The following is an 18,191-nucleotide window of genomic DNA, read 5'->3' as shown; positions in this document are numbered from 1 at the left end:
TATATTTACTAATCTTTACTATGTCACCTTTTAGTTTCAGCTACTACTTCTGCAATATTCTTTTTATAAATGACTCTCAGTTCACATGGCTGATCTGTACCTTTTTTAGGGCACCCGTGAAGGGCCTGCCAGGTTCCCCTCCACCCCTCCACAGCGCCTGCCCAGCCAGGCTCGCTGACTGTGGTCAAGGGACCCAAGCCACACCTTCCATGCAGCCGGGTCCAGCAGGCAGGGCCTGAGCCCAACTGGCAGGAGGGTCCCGTGCTGGGTGTAACTTCATGTGACCTGAGACCCCCGAAGGACCTAGTTCTCTAGGGCCTGAACTTCCTTCAGGCAAATTGTCTGGAGCCAGCATCACACCATGAAGCCCACAAACCTCACCCCACCCCATCTCATGTGACTAAAAAATATTTCTGCCAGGTTAGGGCCAGGCTTGGCCAGCCAGACCCAGGGGCAGTGGGTTAGAAGGGAAAATGGGGGAAGGGACAATGATGGGCTCCAGAGATACACAGAGGGAGAGAGGACCACATGGCCTTTCCAACTTGAATCTAAACATAGCGTTCTGGCTTCAGAATATCCTAAGAACACCACTGTGGGCATTTTGTAGGGGAAGGAACAGGAGAAGTGAACACTCCTTGCCTTCTAGATGATCAGCCCAACTTGTAGGAAGGGGATAAATGCACAGAGCATTACTCCTGTCTCAGTAAGAACCTTTAGTCAGTCAGTCAGTTCAGTCGCTCAGTCGTGTCTGACTCTTTGCGACCCCATGAACAGAAGCACACCAGGCCTCCCTGTCCATCACCAACTCCTGGAGTCCAGCCAAACCCATGTCCATTGAGTCGGTGATGCCATCCAACCATCTCATCCTCTGTCGTCCCCTTCTCCTCCTGCCCTCAATCCCTCCCAGCATCAGGGTCTTTCCCAATGAGTCAGCTCTTCCCATCAGGTGGCCAAAGTATTGGAGTTTCAGCTTCAACATTAGTCCTTCCAATGAACACCCAGGACTGACTTCTTTAGGATGGACTGGTTGGATCTCCTTGCTGTTCAAGGGACTGTCAAGAGTCTTCTCCAATACCACAGTTCAAAAGTATCAATTCTTCGGCGCTCAGCTTTTTCTTTATAGTCCAAATCTCACATCCATACATGACCACTTGAAAAACCATAGCCTTGACTAGACAGACCTTTGTTGACAAAGTAATGTCTCTCTGCTTTTCAATATGCTGTCTAAGTTGGTCATAACTTTCCTTCCAAGGAGTAAACATCTTCTAATTTCATGGCTGCAATCACCATCTGCAGTGATTTTGGAGGCAAGAAAAATAAAGTCAGCCACTGTTTCCACTGTTTCCCCATCGATTTCCCATGAAGTGATGGGATCGGATGCCATGATCTTAGTTTTTCTGAATGTTGAGTTTTAAGCCAACTTTTTCACTCTGCTCTTTCACTTTCATCAAGAGGCTCTTTAGTTCTTCTTCACCTTCTGCCATAAGGGTGGTGTCATCTGCATATCTGAGGTTATTGATATTTCTCCTGGCAATCTTGATTCCAGCTTATGCTTCCTCCAGCCCAGCATTTCTCATGATGTACTCTGCATATAAGTTAAATGAGCAGGGTAACAATATACAGCCTTGATGAACTCCTTTTCCTATTTGGAACCAGTCTGTTGTTCCATGTCCAGTTCTAACTGTTGCTTCCTGACCTGCATACAGGTTTCTCAAGAGGCAGGTCAGGTGGTCTGGTATTCCCATCTCTTTCAGAATTTTCCACAGTTTATTGTGATCCACACAGTCAAAGGCTTTGGCATAGTCAATAAAGCAGAAGTAGCTGTTTTTCTGGAACTCTCTTGCTTTTTCCATGATCCAGCGGATGTTGGCAATTTGATCTCTGGTTCCTCTGCCTTTTCTAAAACCAGCTTGAATATCTGCAAGTTCATGGTTCACGTACTGCTGAAGCTTGGCTTGGAGAATTTTGAGAATTACTTTACTAGCATGTGAGATGAGTGCAATTGTGTGGTAGTTTGAGCATTCTTCGGCATTGCCTTTCTTTGGGTTTGGAATGAAAATTGACCTTTTGCAGTCCTGTGGCCACTGCTGAGTTTTCCAAATTTGCTGGCATATTGAGTGCAGCAACTTTCACAGCATTATCTTTCAGGATTTGAAATAGCTCAACTGGGATTCCATCACCTCCATTAGCTTTGTTTGTAGTGATGCTAAGGCCCACTTGACTTCACATTCCAGGATGTCTGGCTCTAGGTGAGTGATCACACCATCATGATTATCTGGGTTGTGAAGATCTTTTTTGTACAGTTCTTCTGTGTATTCTTGCCACCTCTTCTTAATATCGGCTGCTTCTGTTAGGTAAGAACCTTAAGTCATTATATATTAAAAAAAAAATACCAAAGAGTCTAAACAACACTGGAGGGAAACAAAGGTATAAATGCTTAAGCTGGAACCAAGCCATTCCCAGTGCTATAAACGTCATATGGTTAGTTGCTCAGTTGTGTCCGACTGTGCACCCCATAGACTGTAGCCCACCGGGCTCCTCTGTCCGTGGTGATTCTCCAGGCAAGAATACTGGAGTGGGTTGCCATGACCTTCTCCAGGTGATAAATGCCGTTAGGGTAAATAAACAGCCACCTCCCCAGTGACAGACCGGGAATGCTGTGTGCCGACGTGGCACAATGGTACGTGCAGAGCTTCAAATGAACAGCACCGAGTTTTACCTGGCATGAAATTTCATATTCAATGTTTGTCAGCTACAATATCAATTTATACAGGAATCTTAAAAGTCAAATCCTGACTTCTAAAATACAGGTTTCTGTAGAACAAAAATAGTCTGTGCTTCAGTCAATAAAAACGAAACACCAAATCTAACAAAAATAGACATTTATTAACAAGTTATAAAATTCAAAGTCCTTGCTTTCAAATGGAATTTTTAAAAATATAAAGCAGTCTTTTCCAAGCAGAAGACAAAATAGTTTTATACTTTAAGAATTTAGTACAACATCCTTTTATTTAGTAAAATACCTTTAACACAATACTGGAAAGGTTTATTTATTCAAAAAGTTACACAAAGCTTTGCTGTGACTTCTTATGAAGAGGAAACTTGAAACATCTCTCTTCATGCAACTGTGTCTCGTATACTTTTAGACATTTCAACTTTAGCGTTACCTCAGTTTGAGGTATTTCTCTGAGGAACAACAAGCACCTCAGAGGAAGGGTCTTCCCTGACCAGGGCTCGTGGGCCCAGGGCCACCCAGGCCCACTGTAACCCTGACCTCTCTGCATACACGGTCCCTTGAGCTTCTTTTGTATCAGTCACCTAGAGAAGCCAACATTTCCCGTCAGAACAGCAGGTCTACACGCACAGCCTGCGTCTCACAGGCTTTCCATGGAAACCCCCGACTCAACCCGACTCCTGAAACCTGGAGCCGGAGGTGCCAGCCGCAGGAGTCAGATGTCAGGGACCGTGGCCGCGATGTCCCTACAGAGCCGGACGATGGCCTCCTCGTTGCCCCCTCCCAAGTCCTCCGCAGTGTCGAGGACCATCCGGACGTGGCTCAGGAGGGTGTCTGGCCGCTGGGCCCCCAGCCAGATGTCCTTAATGTACAGAGATACCAGGAACGCGGCGGCGGCTGAGGAAGGGACAACGAGACCGTTAGGATGCAAGCCGGTCAGCTGGGAAGGAGCCGCCCACCCCACGCACGGTGACCCGGGGCTCGCTCGGCCCCAGGTGGCAACCTGCGGTGAGCGTGTGGATACGTTAGTCCTGACTGTACTCAACCGCTGGGTTCATCTTTCCTGTTCGTTTTAAAACCTCTCTTTTCTCACGTGATGACTGTGTGTTGAATGTAAGCCTCTTCCTTGGTGCTGACCCACCCAGGCCAAGAACCACAACTGAAGTTTGGCAGGGGTGGCCTTTGGGCCACAGGCACAGACAAGAAGGTTTGCAGGCCAGGGGAGACAGCAGGGCTCCCTGCGACCAGGTGAGCTCACCTGCCGGGCTGTGGCCCCGCCCAGTCTCCAGCCCCCTCCAGCCCTCCCTGAAGGGCCAACCCTCCTGATAGCGGAGGAGCCCCCTGCACATGCCCACAGCCTCCCTGCTATCCTCTTACGGTCTTTGCCGGTGCCTCATCCACACAGGCACACCTGTATCGTGTGCTAGGTCGCTCAGTCGTGTCTGACTCTGCAACCCCATGGACTGTCACCTCCTGGGCTCCTCTGTCTGTGGGGATTCCCCAGGCGAGAATGCTGGGGTGGGTTGCCCTGCCCACCTCCAGGGGATGTTCCCCACTCAGGGATCGAACCTGCATCTCTCACGTCTCCTGCACTGGCAGGCAGGTTCTTCACTGCTAACACCACTGGGGAAGCCCCCACACCTTCATCAAGCACCCACTAAATGCCGCGCATATGAACTATGACTTGGGTGCCTGTATGTGCAAGTGTGTGTGCTTGTGACCACGAGGTGCAACCTAATTCTCTGTGTGAGATAACAGTAGGAAGTTAGAAAGCCACGCAGCGTCCCCAGGGGTACACAAGGCCGCCCGGAGGGCGTTCCTCTCCACTGTTTCCCCTTCCATCAAGGTCTCACGAAGGCAGAGGTGGGGCCTCCCCGCCGCCCCCCCCCACCACACACACACACACACTCAGGACCCAGAAGGCTGACTCTCTGTGCTCTACAGACCCGGGCTGAGGGCCGTCCTCCCCACAAGGCTTCACTGACAGCACCCGCAGGCTGTGAGAACGGGAAGTGCTCTCGGCCCCAGGCCCACCCCGCGCAGTCTTTAGTCTCCGAGCCCAGCCCCCCACGTTACCTCGTGTGTCCGCATCCTCCTCGGCGTCCAGGGAGGAGAGGTGGACGGTCTCCAGCACCGGCTGGAGGGGGATCCCCGCGGTGCCCCGGGCCGCCACCAGGCGCAGCAGGACGGCGTTGAAGAGGCCGGCCAAGCGGTCCTCTGATCCCGCCGGCTCCACAGCACCGCAGAACCGGCTGTACAGGCGGAACAGGCTGCTCGTCACGGTGCCATCGCGGAGAAGCTCAGCCACCACCGCCGGCTGTTGCAGGACGTGGCTCTTGAGCCAGCCCAGGAGGCCTGCCGCGTCCGCCCGGCCAAGGGTACTCCTGGCTGCGGAGCGCAGCACCCAGCCGGCTACCAGGGAGGCGATGGCACCCACGGGGCCCGGGTCTTCGCGCTCCGGGTCGGCGCTGGGGAACTCGGGTGCCCAGTGGGTCAGGATGGACCTCAGGAGGCCGCTGCACGCCTCCAGGGCGGACGCCGGCAGCTCGGGGTCGGCCGCCTCCTCCGCCTCGCCAGGTCTCCGCTTCCGGGCCCGCATGCCTTTGGCTCGGGCTGGCGCGCTGGGCTTGTTCTTCTCCTTGAGCATCTCTGTTACCCGCACACACAGAGAAAAAGAGAAAAGGCATCAGACTGCTGTTCCCCCCTTCCCCGTCCCCACAGAGATGCAGAGGGTGGGGCATCCACGCAGGGGAGGGCACAGCTCAGAGCTGGGTTCCCATAGGACGCACCCAGCCTGGAGCTCGGGCAGGGTCAGTGTTTCCCTGTGACTGTCATCACCGCTATTGTAACAGCTGAGCACAGAGGAGCGGGAGCTGGGGCCCCATCTCCCTTGAGTGCTATGAAGACACACAGACCCTGTCTCTAAGCCTTGGCAGCTGTGGACATGCTGCTCAGAGGTGGGGGGGAGACGCCAGCTGCTCTGGGGGGGTGGGGAGGGCAGCAAGCATGCCTGGGGAGTGAGAGATGAGACAGAACCACGCAGCGGACACTCACTCAGCAGCTCCCGGACTTGGCACTTTTCCGTGGCGGCCCTCAGGTCCTCCTGGAGCCGGACGTCTCTCTCGATGAGGCTCCACTTGTGCAGGAGCACAAGGACATCCCGGGTGGACAGCACCGTGGCGTTCATGGTCAGACGGTTCATGTCCTTGAAGGCCTGCAGCACGGTGGCCCGGTACCTCAGGACCGAGTCGAGTGCCCCGAAGAAGCCGGTCAGCTGGGCGGAGGCCAAGGTGGGCCTGTGGGGGGAGTCCACAATCCCAGGCTGGGCGAGGCCGCCTTGTTGCCTGCAGCCCAGGACCTCGGTGGCCGGGCAGCAGACAAGCCACAGACTTGAGGTGCCAATGGCCCACCCACAGCTCGGGCAGCCCTTTCCAACAGACCAGGGCATGGAGCCCAGCACCTCCCCAGGGGAGGAGGACAGGGGACCAGGGTCCGACCTCCACCCTGGAGGCACAGAAAGTTCTCTGGAAACTGGGAGAGGGTCAGGGTGCCAGCTGCCCTGCTAACAACTCCAGGACCACTGGATCCTCTCCAATTCAGGAACTAAAGGCCAAGAAAAGCTCTGGGATAGCAACACTCATGGCCAAACCTAACGGAGGGCAGTGGAAGGATATATATTCCTCCAAGTTCTAAGGAATTTAAAATTCCAAACTGTCTGCTCTAACCGTTTTCACATTTATTGATACAGTTGTTATTCTGAATTACAACCAGTTTTCAGAGACCAATGTGTCTTTGGTGGTGGTTTGGTTGCAAGGTCGTGTCCGATTCTTTGTGACCCCCATGGACTGTAGCCTGCCCGGCTCCTGTGTCCATGGAATTTCCCAGGCAAGAATGCTGGAGTAGGCTGCCATGCGTCTTTGGACAACTGTAAAATAAAGACCCTGATGCTGTGAAAAACTGAAGGCAGGAGAAGGGGATGACAGAGGATAAGATGGTTGGATGGCATCACTGACTCAACAGATATGAGTTTGAGTAAACTCTGGGAGTTGGTGATGGGAGAGGGAAGCCTGGCGTGCTGCAGTCCATGCGGTCACAAAGAGTTGGACACGACTGAGGGACTGAACTGAACTGAAAATAAGAAACATGGCTACCCAGCGTGGATTCAATAGCTGATTTCAGAACAACAGAAAATGAAATGCCCTATTCTTTATCAAGGTTTTCACTCTGAGATGACAATCCATTTGCTATCCATTGTCTAGTTCCAATCAGCACACCTCTGTTCCCACATCAGAAGTATGAAGACATGGTGTATTTTCTCTAACACAGTAGAATCTGACAAGCGCTGAGTTCTCCTGAGGAAACCAAGTGTGTAATTCTAAGGGGAAAACAATGACATTTTCCAGGAAATTCATGGCTGAAAGGGAGCCTGTGCAGGCTAATACAGGTGGAGGTGAGTCTGGGAACAGCTTAACTTTCTTAGGTTTAAAATCACGGAAAACATGTTCTTTCTACAAAACATCATTTTCAGTGTTTGAATCCAAATATCCAAGTAGATGGTTTGCCTGCTAAAAATGATCTGGCGTGACAGGCTGCAGGTTTTCTGAGTGTGTTAAGTTCTCCTGGTCTGGAAAGGAACCTCGAAAATCTAACTGTTAAAGAGGAGCAGCGGAAATGGTGTCCTGAGGTCACCACAAGGACCACAGGCCTGGCCCAGAGCCCACCTGTGGAGCCGGGACCCAGGGGAGGGGCTCACCTCAGGTGCTTCGTGAGCACAAGGAGAATGTAGAGGAACTCGTCCACCAGGTGCAGGGCCAGCAGCTTCGGGGGCTCCTGGGAGCCAGGCTTGCAGGGAGGCTGTGCCCCGGCCTCCACTTCTCTGTTGCCCAGCGTGGTCACCCACAGTGTGTGCAGCAGGGAGATGAGGTTGGAAAGCAGCTCGGTCTCCAGAAACCTGAAGCCAAATATGGGGAGAGTCAGCTCTCTGTCACACCCTCTCCTCCCATCTCCTGGAGGGGTGGGCGGGAACCAGGGAGGAGACGGTGATGGTGGTGGCCACCCCAAGGGGCTGGCTTCTTCCCCAGCCTCCAACCCTTTTATGCGCTCACTCAGCCACTGCAGTCCCAGACGGGCATAGCACCTAAGGCAAGACAGGGTGTCTGCTACAAAAGCAGCTCCATCCCAGGGCGCAACCCTCCTTTCTCACCAGAAACTTTCTGGTGAAAGAAACTTTCTCACCAACCCTCCTTTCTCCCCAGTCCCATATAAGAGATACTCCAGAGCCTCTGTGGCACAGAAGGGAGAGCCTCCCTGCCCAGCCTTCTGCCACTCTGAAGCACAGAGGTAACAGCCAGGAGCAGACAATCAGCCAGTGCAGCCTTTGGAGAGAAGATACTACTTTCTTTAGGAGAAAAAATTTTAAATTCTTTAAAAAAATGCACAAAAGAAGAAAGAAAGAAAAAAAAGACAGGGGGGCAAAGAGGCTGAATATTCCCAGAATTATTATCACAGTTGTCTGAAGGAAAGATTCCTGCCACTGAGGGTCTGTCTGCGAGACAAGAGTCTTCATCTTTTCACACAGCCTCAGAGGCAGGAGACTGTTAGGAATCAAAACAGATCACGTTATGGACTGAACTGTGTGCCCTTCCTCCCTGCCCCACCATTCACAGGTAGAAGCCCCAACCACCACTGTGACTGTATTTGGAGGTGGGGCCTTTGGGAGGTCATTAGGTTTAGATGAGGTCGTGAGGATGGAGCCCCATGACCGGATTAGCACCCTGTAAGAAGCTTGTGGCTCAGCTGGTAAAGAATTCGCCTGCGATGCAGGAGACCTGAGTTCTATCCCTGGGTTGGGAAGACCCTCTGGAAAAGCGAAAGGCTACCCACTCCAGTATTCTGGCCTGGAGAATTCCATTGATTGTATAGTCCATGGGGTCGCAAAGAGTCGTACACGACTCAGCGACTTTCACTGTCACTGTCTGTCAAGAAGCGGAAGAGACCAGAGCGCTCTCCTTCTCTCTCCCTGCCAGGACACGGTTGGCAGTGCGGACACCTGGCAGTGCGGACACCGGGAAGAGGGCTCTCACCAAGGCCGACCACGTCGGCCCTCGGAGGTGAGAAAACAAATCCGTGTCATTTGAGCTACCTAGTGACAGCAGCCCCCGTCACAAGACAAGATAGCCACGCCAGCCCTTGATGCGGCTCCGGTACGACCCTTAGCAGGGCACCTCGACCCTGGGTGGGAGTGGAGTGCCGAACCCACATCACTGCATGAGCGATCGCTCCCGAAACCCGAGGCTCCCCATTTCTGCCTCAGGGAGGGCAGCGGCCTCGAAACTTCGGAGAGAACCCCACTTCCAGAGAGCAGCCTGGGCCGCGCAGGAGAGACAGAAAGGTGGTGTAGAGGACGCTGTTTTGGGGAACGCGGATTCTCTTGGAATCTCCCAGCGGACACTGGAGCTGCAGGAGCTGCCATGATCTCATGGTCTCATCCCACGCCCCTCTGCCTGATGCCCAGCATGCATGCATGCGTTCTGCCTATACCCACCCATGCCCAGATAACACGCAGTCCCTTGCCCCACGCCACCCCACCCCACGCCACCCCACCCCACGCCCACCATGCATGCACGTGCTCCCTCCTCGCCCGGATGTCCAGTGCGCATGCGCTTCCCCACGCCCACACCCAGCAAGCACGCGTGCTCTCCCCAACGCCCAGCACGCATGTGCGCCCTCCCCCCACCCCGCCCCATGCCCAGTGCGCATGCGCTCCTCCCCCCTACCCCTGCCCAACCCCTCTTCCCAGGACATAAGGTGCTTACTTGCTTTCCAGGATGTTTAGGACCCACGTCAGGAGGCTGTAGTCCCGCAGCATCTCATAGGCAGACCTGGCATTCCGGGCGGCATTCTGCAGAATCTCCAGAATCCAGTTCTGTCAACCCCAAGCAAAAAGTCATTGGTCTTCCATGGGAATAACCTGAGTTACCTGAACCAGGGAAGGCCTTAAAAGCAGAACGATGTGTCCCCACTCCACAGGCGGTCGCTGCACGTGACATCTGCCAGGTGTGCGGGAATGGTGGCCGTGGGGGACCACCCGCCCCACCGTAACAGCCAGAGGACACAGATGGCCACAGGGAGAGTGTCAGCCCAGGGACACCCACCCGCTAATCCATCACAAGGGGAGACGTGGCATGCAAACCACACGGCCCCGCATCCTGGCAGCCTGAGTGGGACAGTGAAGACTCATTGCCAGTCCAGCCATGAACTGCTGGCGGCTCATTTCATCGCTTCCGTTTTACCACGTGGAGAGGACAGAGAGATGCGACTGCCGCTGGAACTGTTAACGGGGTGCTCCCCCCCCCACACACACACATACTTTTTTTTGGCAAACCACACAGCATATGGGAATCTTAGTTCCTCAACCAGGGATTGAACCTGTGCCCCCTGCAGTGGAAGCACGGAGTCCTAACCACTGGAGCACCACGGAAGTCCCTAACTGGGTGCCTTAGAGTTCTCACATGCCATAAAAAGTAGAAATCTACCGTACTCAAATTCCACTTATGCAGACTCATTCCTCTTTACCCATATTTTAGGTGATGCCAGAGACAGACACTGATCAGGCTAGAAACTCATCAAAACCCCATATGCCTTTCCTAGTTAACGTCTCACTCCACAAGATTTCTTGCTCCAGGGACAGAACTCCTGCAGACTCCCTGTCAGCTGTGAGGCAGGAGGTTTCAAAGCCCGGCTCCTTTCCCAGCCAAGGTCTGATGACCTGCAGTTTCTCTGTGTTACGTGACACGCTGGTGGCTTGCGCGTGTCTGGAAGCGCCTCAGTCCTGAGCTCTCGGCTGCCCAGAGCCTCCTGGTTCCTCACCACCCGCCTCCCTCCCAGATGGCCCTGGGCCCAGGAGGGCCGGGAAGCTAATGTTGAAGCAGGCGGTCAGGTGAGGGTCCACGGGGCGGGACTTGCAGGTGGTGGAACCCCGAGTGAAGGCCCCCCCAGCCCTCAGGCCCTGGGGGCGCCTACCTGGGCCGCCTCGTCACACAGCGGGCTGCCGAAGAAGGACAGGACGATGTGGAGGACGCCCCGCCTGGCGCACAGCTCGAAGCAGTGCTTGTCCCGCATTCCCTGGCGAAGGAGCCCCAACACCCACTCCCGCTCCGTCTTCTGCTGTAAAGTCCCGCAAACAAGACGGTTGTTAAACATGTGAAGGCTCTTTTTTTTTTTTTTTCCTGAAAACTCTTCCAGCACCACTATTTTCAAGGGGTGGTGAAGACTGCAGCATGGCAGCCCCCGACCCTCCGTTTCTGGGTCTGTTATTAAAAACCCTCCCTCTCTCCTCTCTGCTTCCATTTCTCTGGGTCAGGAATAAAGGACCAGGTCAGACTTACACGCTCAACTGTGCTCAGTGTAGTGTTAGTTGCTCAGTCGTGTCCGACTCTTTGCGACCCCACAGACTGTAGCCCCCCAGTGTCCTCTGTCCATGGGATTTTCGAGGCAAGAATACTGGAGTGGATTGCCATTCCCTTCTCCAGGGGAATCTTCCTGACCCAGGGATCGAACCCTGGTCTCCTGCATTGCAGGAGAACTCTGTACCATTTGAGCTACAGGGAAGACCTCAACTGTGCTCATATGTTCCATAAAAGCACATCAATAATCAATCCTGTGATTCACCCAGAAAATAACCGTGAGGAGGCTGTGACTCAAGGCCTCTGGAGTCTGTGAGGTCTGAGAAGTCACCCGAGAATCACGGTATGGACTGGAAAGCGTTTTCACAGGCAGGTCCGCCTGCCCCCCACCCTCCACCCCAGCCTATATGCTCTGTAGCCGACAAGTCTTTGCAGGGACGAGTTGGCGCGGTGGCTGAGCATCCCACTTAGGAGACTGGGGGCCCTGTGGACCTCAGGGCAGGGTGCTACCTCGAAGTCCGAGCTGTAGAAGAACTGGTAGAAGCCTGGAACTTTGCTCATGTTCAGGTACTCGTGGGACAGCAGGAACTTGTTGATCTTCATGTACATATGCTCCTCTGTGAACACAAGCAGACTGTCACTCAAAGGGAAAGTGAAGTCGCTCGGTCGTGTCTGACTCTTTGCGACCCCATGGACTGTAGCCTACCAGGCTCCTCCATCCATGGGATCTTCCAGGCAAGAGTACTGGAGTGGGTCACCATTTCCTTCTCCAGGGGATCCTTCCGACCCAGGGATCAAACCCAGGTCTCCTGCACTGCAGACAGACGCTTTACCGTCTGAGCCACCAGGGAAGCGTGACTGTCACTCAGGATGGTGCCAAAAGGACACCCCATGACCAGGTGGAGTTGGGGAGCGGGGTCCTGGGGGGGATGGTCAGACAGAAATCCCTGCCCCCACGGGGCTTTCTAATTCTCATCCAGGTGATCAGTTCTCAAGAATTAAAATGCAGTAAGACACCTTAGGTCTACACGGCATAAGGGCTTATCTCACGGCTCAGGAACCACTTTGGGATGTCCAGTCCTTTGCTGATACTACTCCCTCCGAGGCATCAGCCTAAGCTCCAATCAGCTGGTGGGCAGAGTGCGGGCTGCCACACGGAAGACAGCACAGGGCGAATACCAGCTCATCGGCCTCCCACTGAGGGAGCTTCCACAGCAAAGGGGGCTCAGACCTGCCCTGGGTCACTTGGTCTGGGATGCAATAGGGCTGACACCTCCTCCCCTGGTCTCACCCTTGGACTGTCATCTCCCATTTATCCAAAGCACCTGCAGCCTCACAGCCCATCCAAGACCGCTGCCCTGAGCCCCTGCACTGACATGAGGTCTGACGTGGGACAGCTCACTGCGGGGGCACAGACTGGATGGGAGGCCAAGACTATCCCTCATGACCTCAGCTAGGATATTTTCTCTGAAGAGCCTGTTTCTTTAGAGTCTAAATGGCTAATTACCTTCTTCCCTCCCATAATTTCTAAGGCTAAAAAAAAAAAAACATGTAATAAAAATGATACAGGAGCAGATGAAAATCTGATCTGAATTCCAACAGCAACTTGACTGCAGACTAATTGCTGGGCCTTGGACAAACTATTTGGGATCCCAGGTGGCACTAGTGGTAAAGAGATGCAGGAGACCTAAGAGATGCAGGTTTGATCCCTGGGTCAGGAAGATGCCCTGGAGGAGGAAATGGCAACCCACTCTAGTATTCTTGCCTGGAGAATCCCATGGACAGAGGAGCCTGGTGGGCTATAGTCCATAGGGTCACAAAGGGACAGACATGACTGAAGCGACATAACCTTGGGGTTAACCTTCGGCTGGAAGGCTGTCTCCTTGTCTGAAAACAACCGCATTACCCGCAGAGCCCTGTGGTCCCTAACGGCATCAACATTCTGTAACTTTTCACTAGTGACAAAAAGAAAAGGTCCCATGATAGACTGACTTGTGCTCAGACCACCCCGACACTGGGCGGCTGTGAGGACCAAGCGGAGCCATGTTCTGCGCCCTGGTGACACGGGCACAGGGACCCACAAGCCGCTTGTCGTCGCGCCAGTGAGCTGTGCTGACGCTGACCGCAGAGCTTGGAGCGTGGCTGCCAGCACCGATGGGGCCTCTGCATCAGGCCCCCTCCAAGCGCACATGCACATCTGTGACTCCCTCAGCAGGCCCTCTGGTGGAGCTGTGACCTGCCTTTACTGCAGCTTTACACGCCTGCAGGCAGATAGGAACACACACTGGCCCCCCTTCACATTCACACACACCCTCCTGCACCTTGCACTTGTGACCCTCACACACGTGCAGTGGACCGGTTATGCCAGTGCGATTAACGCAACCACATGGGCTCACTCAGCCTCAGAATTTCCACCTCACCCCGACCAGATTCTAGCAGTGGTACCTGGTTTCAAAATCTGCAAGGCTGCCTTGGCAATGAAGAGAGTCAGGGTGAAGGTGAGTCTCATGTTCTTGGTTCGGATCCCATTCCTGACCACGTCCAACAGGTACAGTACCTTAAAAGCAGGAAAAAGGGCGGGGTCGGGGGGAAATTTTGCAGAACAGCTGTGACCAGCCTTGTCTCGGGCAGCCTAATCCATGGCTTTGCAGGGTGGCCCACTCCTCACATCCAGGGGCTCACAACCCCCACCACCACCTCAGGGCACGGCTTCTGAGGCTCTGTGTGTCCTGGGTGACAGCTGCTGTAGCCTGAGTTCAGATCAAGGAACAAGTCGACAGAAACGAGAACTGCTCTGCCCTCCATGACACAGGAAGAGTTCTTGTAAGGGGAGACCTCTCTCTACCACCCAGGACTGAGGACCCAAGATGACCTCTGGCACCACCCCCCGCCCCGCTAGGAGGAGACAAGACTTTGGTTCTGTATCAGAGTCTCTGGGCAACGCCTCTGAATTCTTCAGGAAATCTTCCCACCAGGCCCCCTCAGCCCCGCTTACCTGGGGCTGCTCCCGGAAACGCGCCCCCTCCAGGTGTGAGTAGTAGGCCGCCAGCACCGCGTAGGCTGCGGCGCGCATCTGTGGGTCGTAGCTGCTGAGGGCCGCGACAGTCAGGCCCAAAGCATTTGAATCCACGAATTTTCTACAATCCACCACAAATTCTGAGGGAGATAAAACACAGTGTTAACTACACACACACACACAATGATTCCATGACACGCGTGCAACACGGAGTTCCATTTCCTTTTGCAGTTTACCATCATCAGCAACGTGTGTGCATGCCGGACACAGACATGCAAGCCCCCCTCCTGCTCCCTTAGGTTCTGCTGCGGCTGTCTAAAAGACTGTCCCCTCCTGCAGCAGCAATCACACGCCTTCAGTCTCTGAGACACTTGTAAATCCCAACGAGGACTCCTTCATCACTTCTCACAAATACCCGAGGAGTCGGAGAACATCAGAGATGTTCAGAGGTGTCGGAAGTGACATCAGGACCCACCACTGAGGTCCCAGCATGAAGAAGCCTGAGGTTAGGGGGAAGGGACTCAGCAGGAAAAGCCAGCGTAGTCAGTCGGATGAGTGATCTTGGAATGTACCATCAATAAAAGATAAACCAAAAAATATATATATATATATACACCACTGATAATATTTTCTACAAGTCAAACTCTTTTTTCTTTTCTCATCTCTCCCCAAAGTTTAAGACTTAAAAACATAATGTCCGCAGTTCAAACAAAAAAAAAGCTAAAAATAAATCAAGAAGAAGAATGATAATAGCTACTTCTTCTTAGTCCAAACAGCTATATAGACACATAACGGTCCTCAAACGAGTGGCTGTCCAAAAGTGTAGGGACCACAAGGTGGAGGACCTGTGGGTGTGCCTACAGTCCCTGCCTTGGGGTGACAGGGCTGAGAGGGGCTGAGTCACGCCAGGGACGGGGACCCGCGCACCACGCAAGCTCTCTTCCTCCTCAGAAGCAGCAAGAGCTCCTGGAAGCCGCTTACGCGCGGGTCCCCTCCCCTTTCTCAGCTCTCACACCGTATCGCAGAAGGACCAGCATTTCCACTTCTAGCCAGGAGAGACACAGGAAAGAGACTCATCTGTCCAACTGAAAAAACAACTGAAGGCACGAACTAAGGATTTTCAAGACACTGCACGTGGAGCAACAGAGGACGGTGATCCCTGAAGACAGGAGACCAGGTGCCCCTCCGATCGCTGCAGCTCACACCTGGAGAGTTCCCAGGCCATGCACAGTGGGGCAAACCGAGGCAGAGCCCAGGCAGCTCTGAGTTGAGGGCACAGAGCGGCGGGGGGCCTGGGAGGCCAAGTGGCCGGAGTGCACGAGGCCGAGCCCGAGAGAAGAGTGCTCCACCGAGAGGATGCCCGTCGGCAAGCACGTGTGAGCAAGCCACCCCAGGCTGGGAAAGAACCACCCAGAGGGCTCAGCAGAGACAACCCCAGGCTCCCACCAGCCAGGGCCAAGTCCCCGCAGCACCCAGGGACAAGGTAGCAGGCTCAGGGCATGTCACCTCACTTGTGCGGCAAAGGTCCTTCCAGACTAAATGTTGCTTGGTCCCAACTAACAGAGCTTATAAGCAACACTGGAAAGGATCAAACCATTTCTAAGAAACTTGAATGTGTACTAGAACAAAGCTGAACAACATTTCACAAGAATAACAAAATACCCAGCCCCAAAGGAGGTAAAACTCACAATGTCTGGCTTCCAGTAAAAACTGCCAGACAGTCAAACAAGCAGGAACATGGCCCATTGTGAAGAGAAAAACTTACTATTTGGAAATGACTTGTAAATGACACAGATAACAGAATTAGTAGACAAAGACATTTATAAAGTTAGCAGCACTGAATTCTACATGCTCAGGAAACCAGAGGATGGACTTCCCTGGTGGTTCAGTGGTAAAGAATCTGCCTGGGAGATGCAGGTTCAATCCCTGGTCTGGGAAAATCCCACTTGCCTTGGAGCAACTAAGTCCGTGGGCCACAACTAATGAGCCTGTGCTCTAGAGCCCGGGAACTACAGCAACTGAGCCTGCACGCCACAACTAGAGAAAAGGCCGTGCAGCCATGAAGACCCAGCACAGCTAAAAATATACAAATAAATGAAAAGAAGCTAGAGGAAAGACTGGGTGTGTTAAGTAGAGACATGGAAGATAAGAAAATCCTAGTCAGGCTTCTCGAGATAAATTTTGAATTTCTGAAATGAAAAATGCACTGGATGAATTGTTGACAGCGTAAACTGGTGCAGTCACTAAGAAGAACAGAATGGAGGTTTCTTTAAACAATTAAAAATAGAGCTAACATATGCTTCGGTAATCCCACTCCTGGGCGTGTATCTGCAGACAACCGTAATTGGAAAAGATACACGCACCCTAATGTTCACTGCAGCACTACTCACAGTAACTAAGACATGGAAGCAAGCTGAATGCCCATCCACAGAGGAACGCATAAAGAAGATGCGGTGCATTTATACAACGGAATATTACTCAGCCATAAAAAAGAACAAAATGCCCCTTGCAGCAACATGGAGATGAACTTAGAGATTATCATACCAACCAAAGTAAGCCCGAGAGAGAGAAATAACATATGATATTGCCTATATGTGGAATCTTTAAAAAAAAAAAGAACTTCTTTATGGTTACCAAAGGACCAGGGAGGAGAAATAAATTAGGAGTATGGAATTAACATACATGCATTACTATATGAGGGAAAAAAGGCCTACCTTATAGCCCAAAGAACTATACTCAATATTTTGTAATAACCTATAAGGGAAAAGAATAGATATATTGTTGTATAACTGAATCATTTTGCTGTATACCTAAAGCTAACACAACATTGTAAATTAACTATACTTCAACAAAACAAACAAAAAAATGTACTAGATAAGCTGATCAGAAGATTAGACACTGCAGAAAAAAAAATCTGTGAACTTGAAGACACAACAGAATTTAACCAGACTGAAACACAGAGAGAAAAAAGAATTCTAAAACCATGAGCATTTGTGGGACAATTTCAAGCAGGCTAATACATGTGGAAGTGGAGTCCCTGAAAATGAAGAAATAATGGCCAAAACTCTTCCAAATTTGAAAAACTACAAACCTACAGGGCCAAAACAGTCCAAAAAATAAAATAAAATAAAATTATACCCAAGTTTATCATAATCAAATTGCTTGAAAACAATGATTAAAAAAATCTTAGAGGTAGTCTCAAAACATAGACAGGAGCAAAGATAAGAATGGCAGCAGATTTCCTGTTAGAAACAATGCAATCTAGAATCAAGGCATCAACATCTTTAACACACATAAGAAAAAAACTTGTCAACCTAGAACTTTATACCCCATGAAAATCTTTCAGAAGTTAAGACGTTTTAAAAGCTGAAAGAATGGATCACCGACAGCCATGAACTTCAAGAATTCTTAAAAGAAGTGTTTTGGGAAGAAGGAAAATGATAGAATATGGAAATTAAAGAATGAAGAGAACACGAAATGATAACTACAGGATAAACAAAAATATTTAAATCCCTTTAAAAGGTAATTGACAGTTTGAAGCAAAAATAACCACATATTGTGAGATCTTTAACATATGGATGGAAAATTTATGATACTTAAAGCATGAAAGCCAGGAGGGGAAAGAGAGATACTATTTTAAGATGCTTCTACTATCCATGAAGGGGTATAATGGCACTTGAAGGTAAACCACAATACATTGAATATGTATATAATAAACCTTAAAGCAACCAACACACACACACACACGTACATACACTCACAAGCACACAAACTACTGCTAAAAGTCAGTAAATGAAGTGGAATCAGATCAATAATCAACATTAAATGGTATTTACATTCCAATTAAAAAGCATTGGTTCATGGCAAATAGATGGGGGGGAAAAAAAGGAAACAGTGACAGACTTTATTTTTTTGGGCCCCAAAATCACTGTGGATGGTGACTGAAGCCATAAAATTAAGACACGACTGAGACTGAATAACAGTAACATGGTCAGACTAGATGAAGAAACAAAACCCAGTGTCTGCTGTCTACAAG

At 51.6% G+C, this 18,191-nt stretch overlaps 1 protein-coding gene across 1 annotated transcript in view; it reads right to left on the bottom strand.

Moving 5' to 3' along the window:
• Positions 1-2,990: 2,990 nt before the first annotated feature.
• The window catches only part of URB1 (URB1 ribosome biogenesis homolog), a 78,093-nt gene continuing 62,892 nt past the window's right edge, over positions 2,991-18,191 (bottom strand). The window contains exons 31-39 of the mRNA XM_027538277.1: positions 14,135-14,295; positions 13,585-13,696; positions 11,650-11,756; positions 10,757-10,900; positions 9,550-9,659; positions 7,488-7,685; positions 5,789-6,030; positions 4,811-5,383; positions 2,991-3,631 (exon numbers count right to left, since the gene is read on the bottom strand). Of these exons, the coding sequence (XP_027394078.1) occupies positions 3,450-3,631; positions 4,811-5,383; positions 5,789-6,030; positions 7,488-7,685; positions 9,550-9,659; positions 10,757-10,900; positions 11,650-11,756; positions 13,585-13,696; positions 14,135-14,295 (1,829 nt within the window). The 3' untranslated portion in view covers positions 2,991-3,449. The remainder of the gene's footprint in view (positions 3,632-4,810; positions 5,384-5,788; positions 6,031-7,487; positions 7,686-9,549; positions 9,660-10,756; positions 10,901-11,649; positions 11,757-13,584; positions 13,697-14,134; positions 14,296-18,191) is intronic.

The sequence above is a fragment of the Bos indicus x Bos taurus genome, chromosome 1 (assembly GCF_003369695.1).
Source record: "Bos indicus x Bos taurus breed Angus x Brahman F1 hybrid chromosome 1, Bos_hybrid_MaternalHap_v2.0, whole genome shotgun sequence".
Taxonomy (NCBI): Eukaryota; Metazoa; Chordata; class Mammalia; order Artiodactyla; family Bovidae; genus Bos; species Bos indicus x Bos taurus.
Note: the sequence above shows the minus strand (reverse complement) of the source record. Positions and strands in the feature narration are given on the sequence as shown.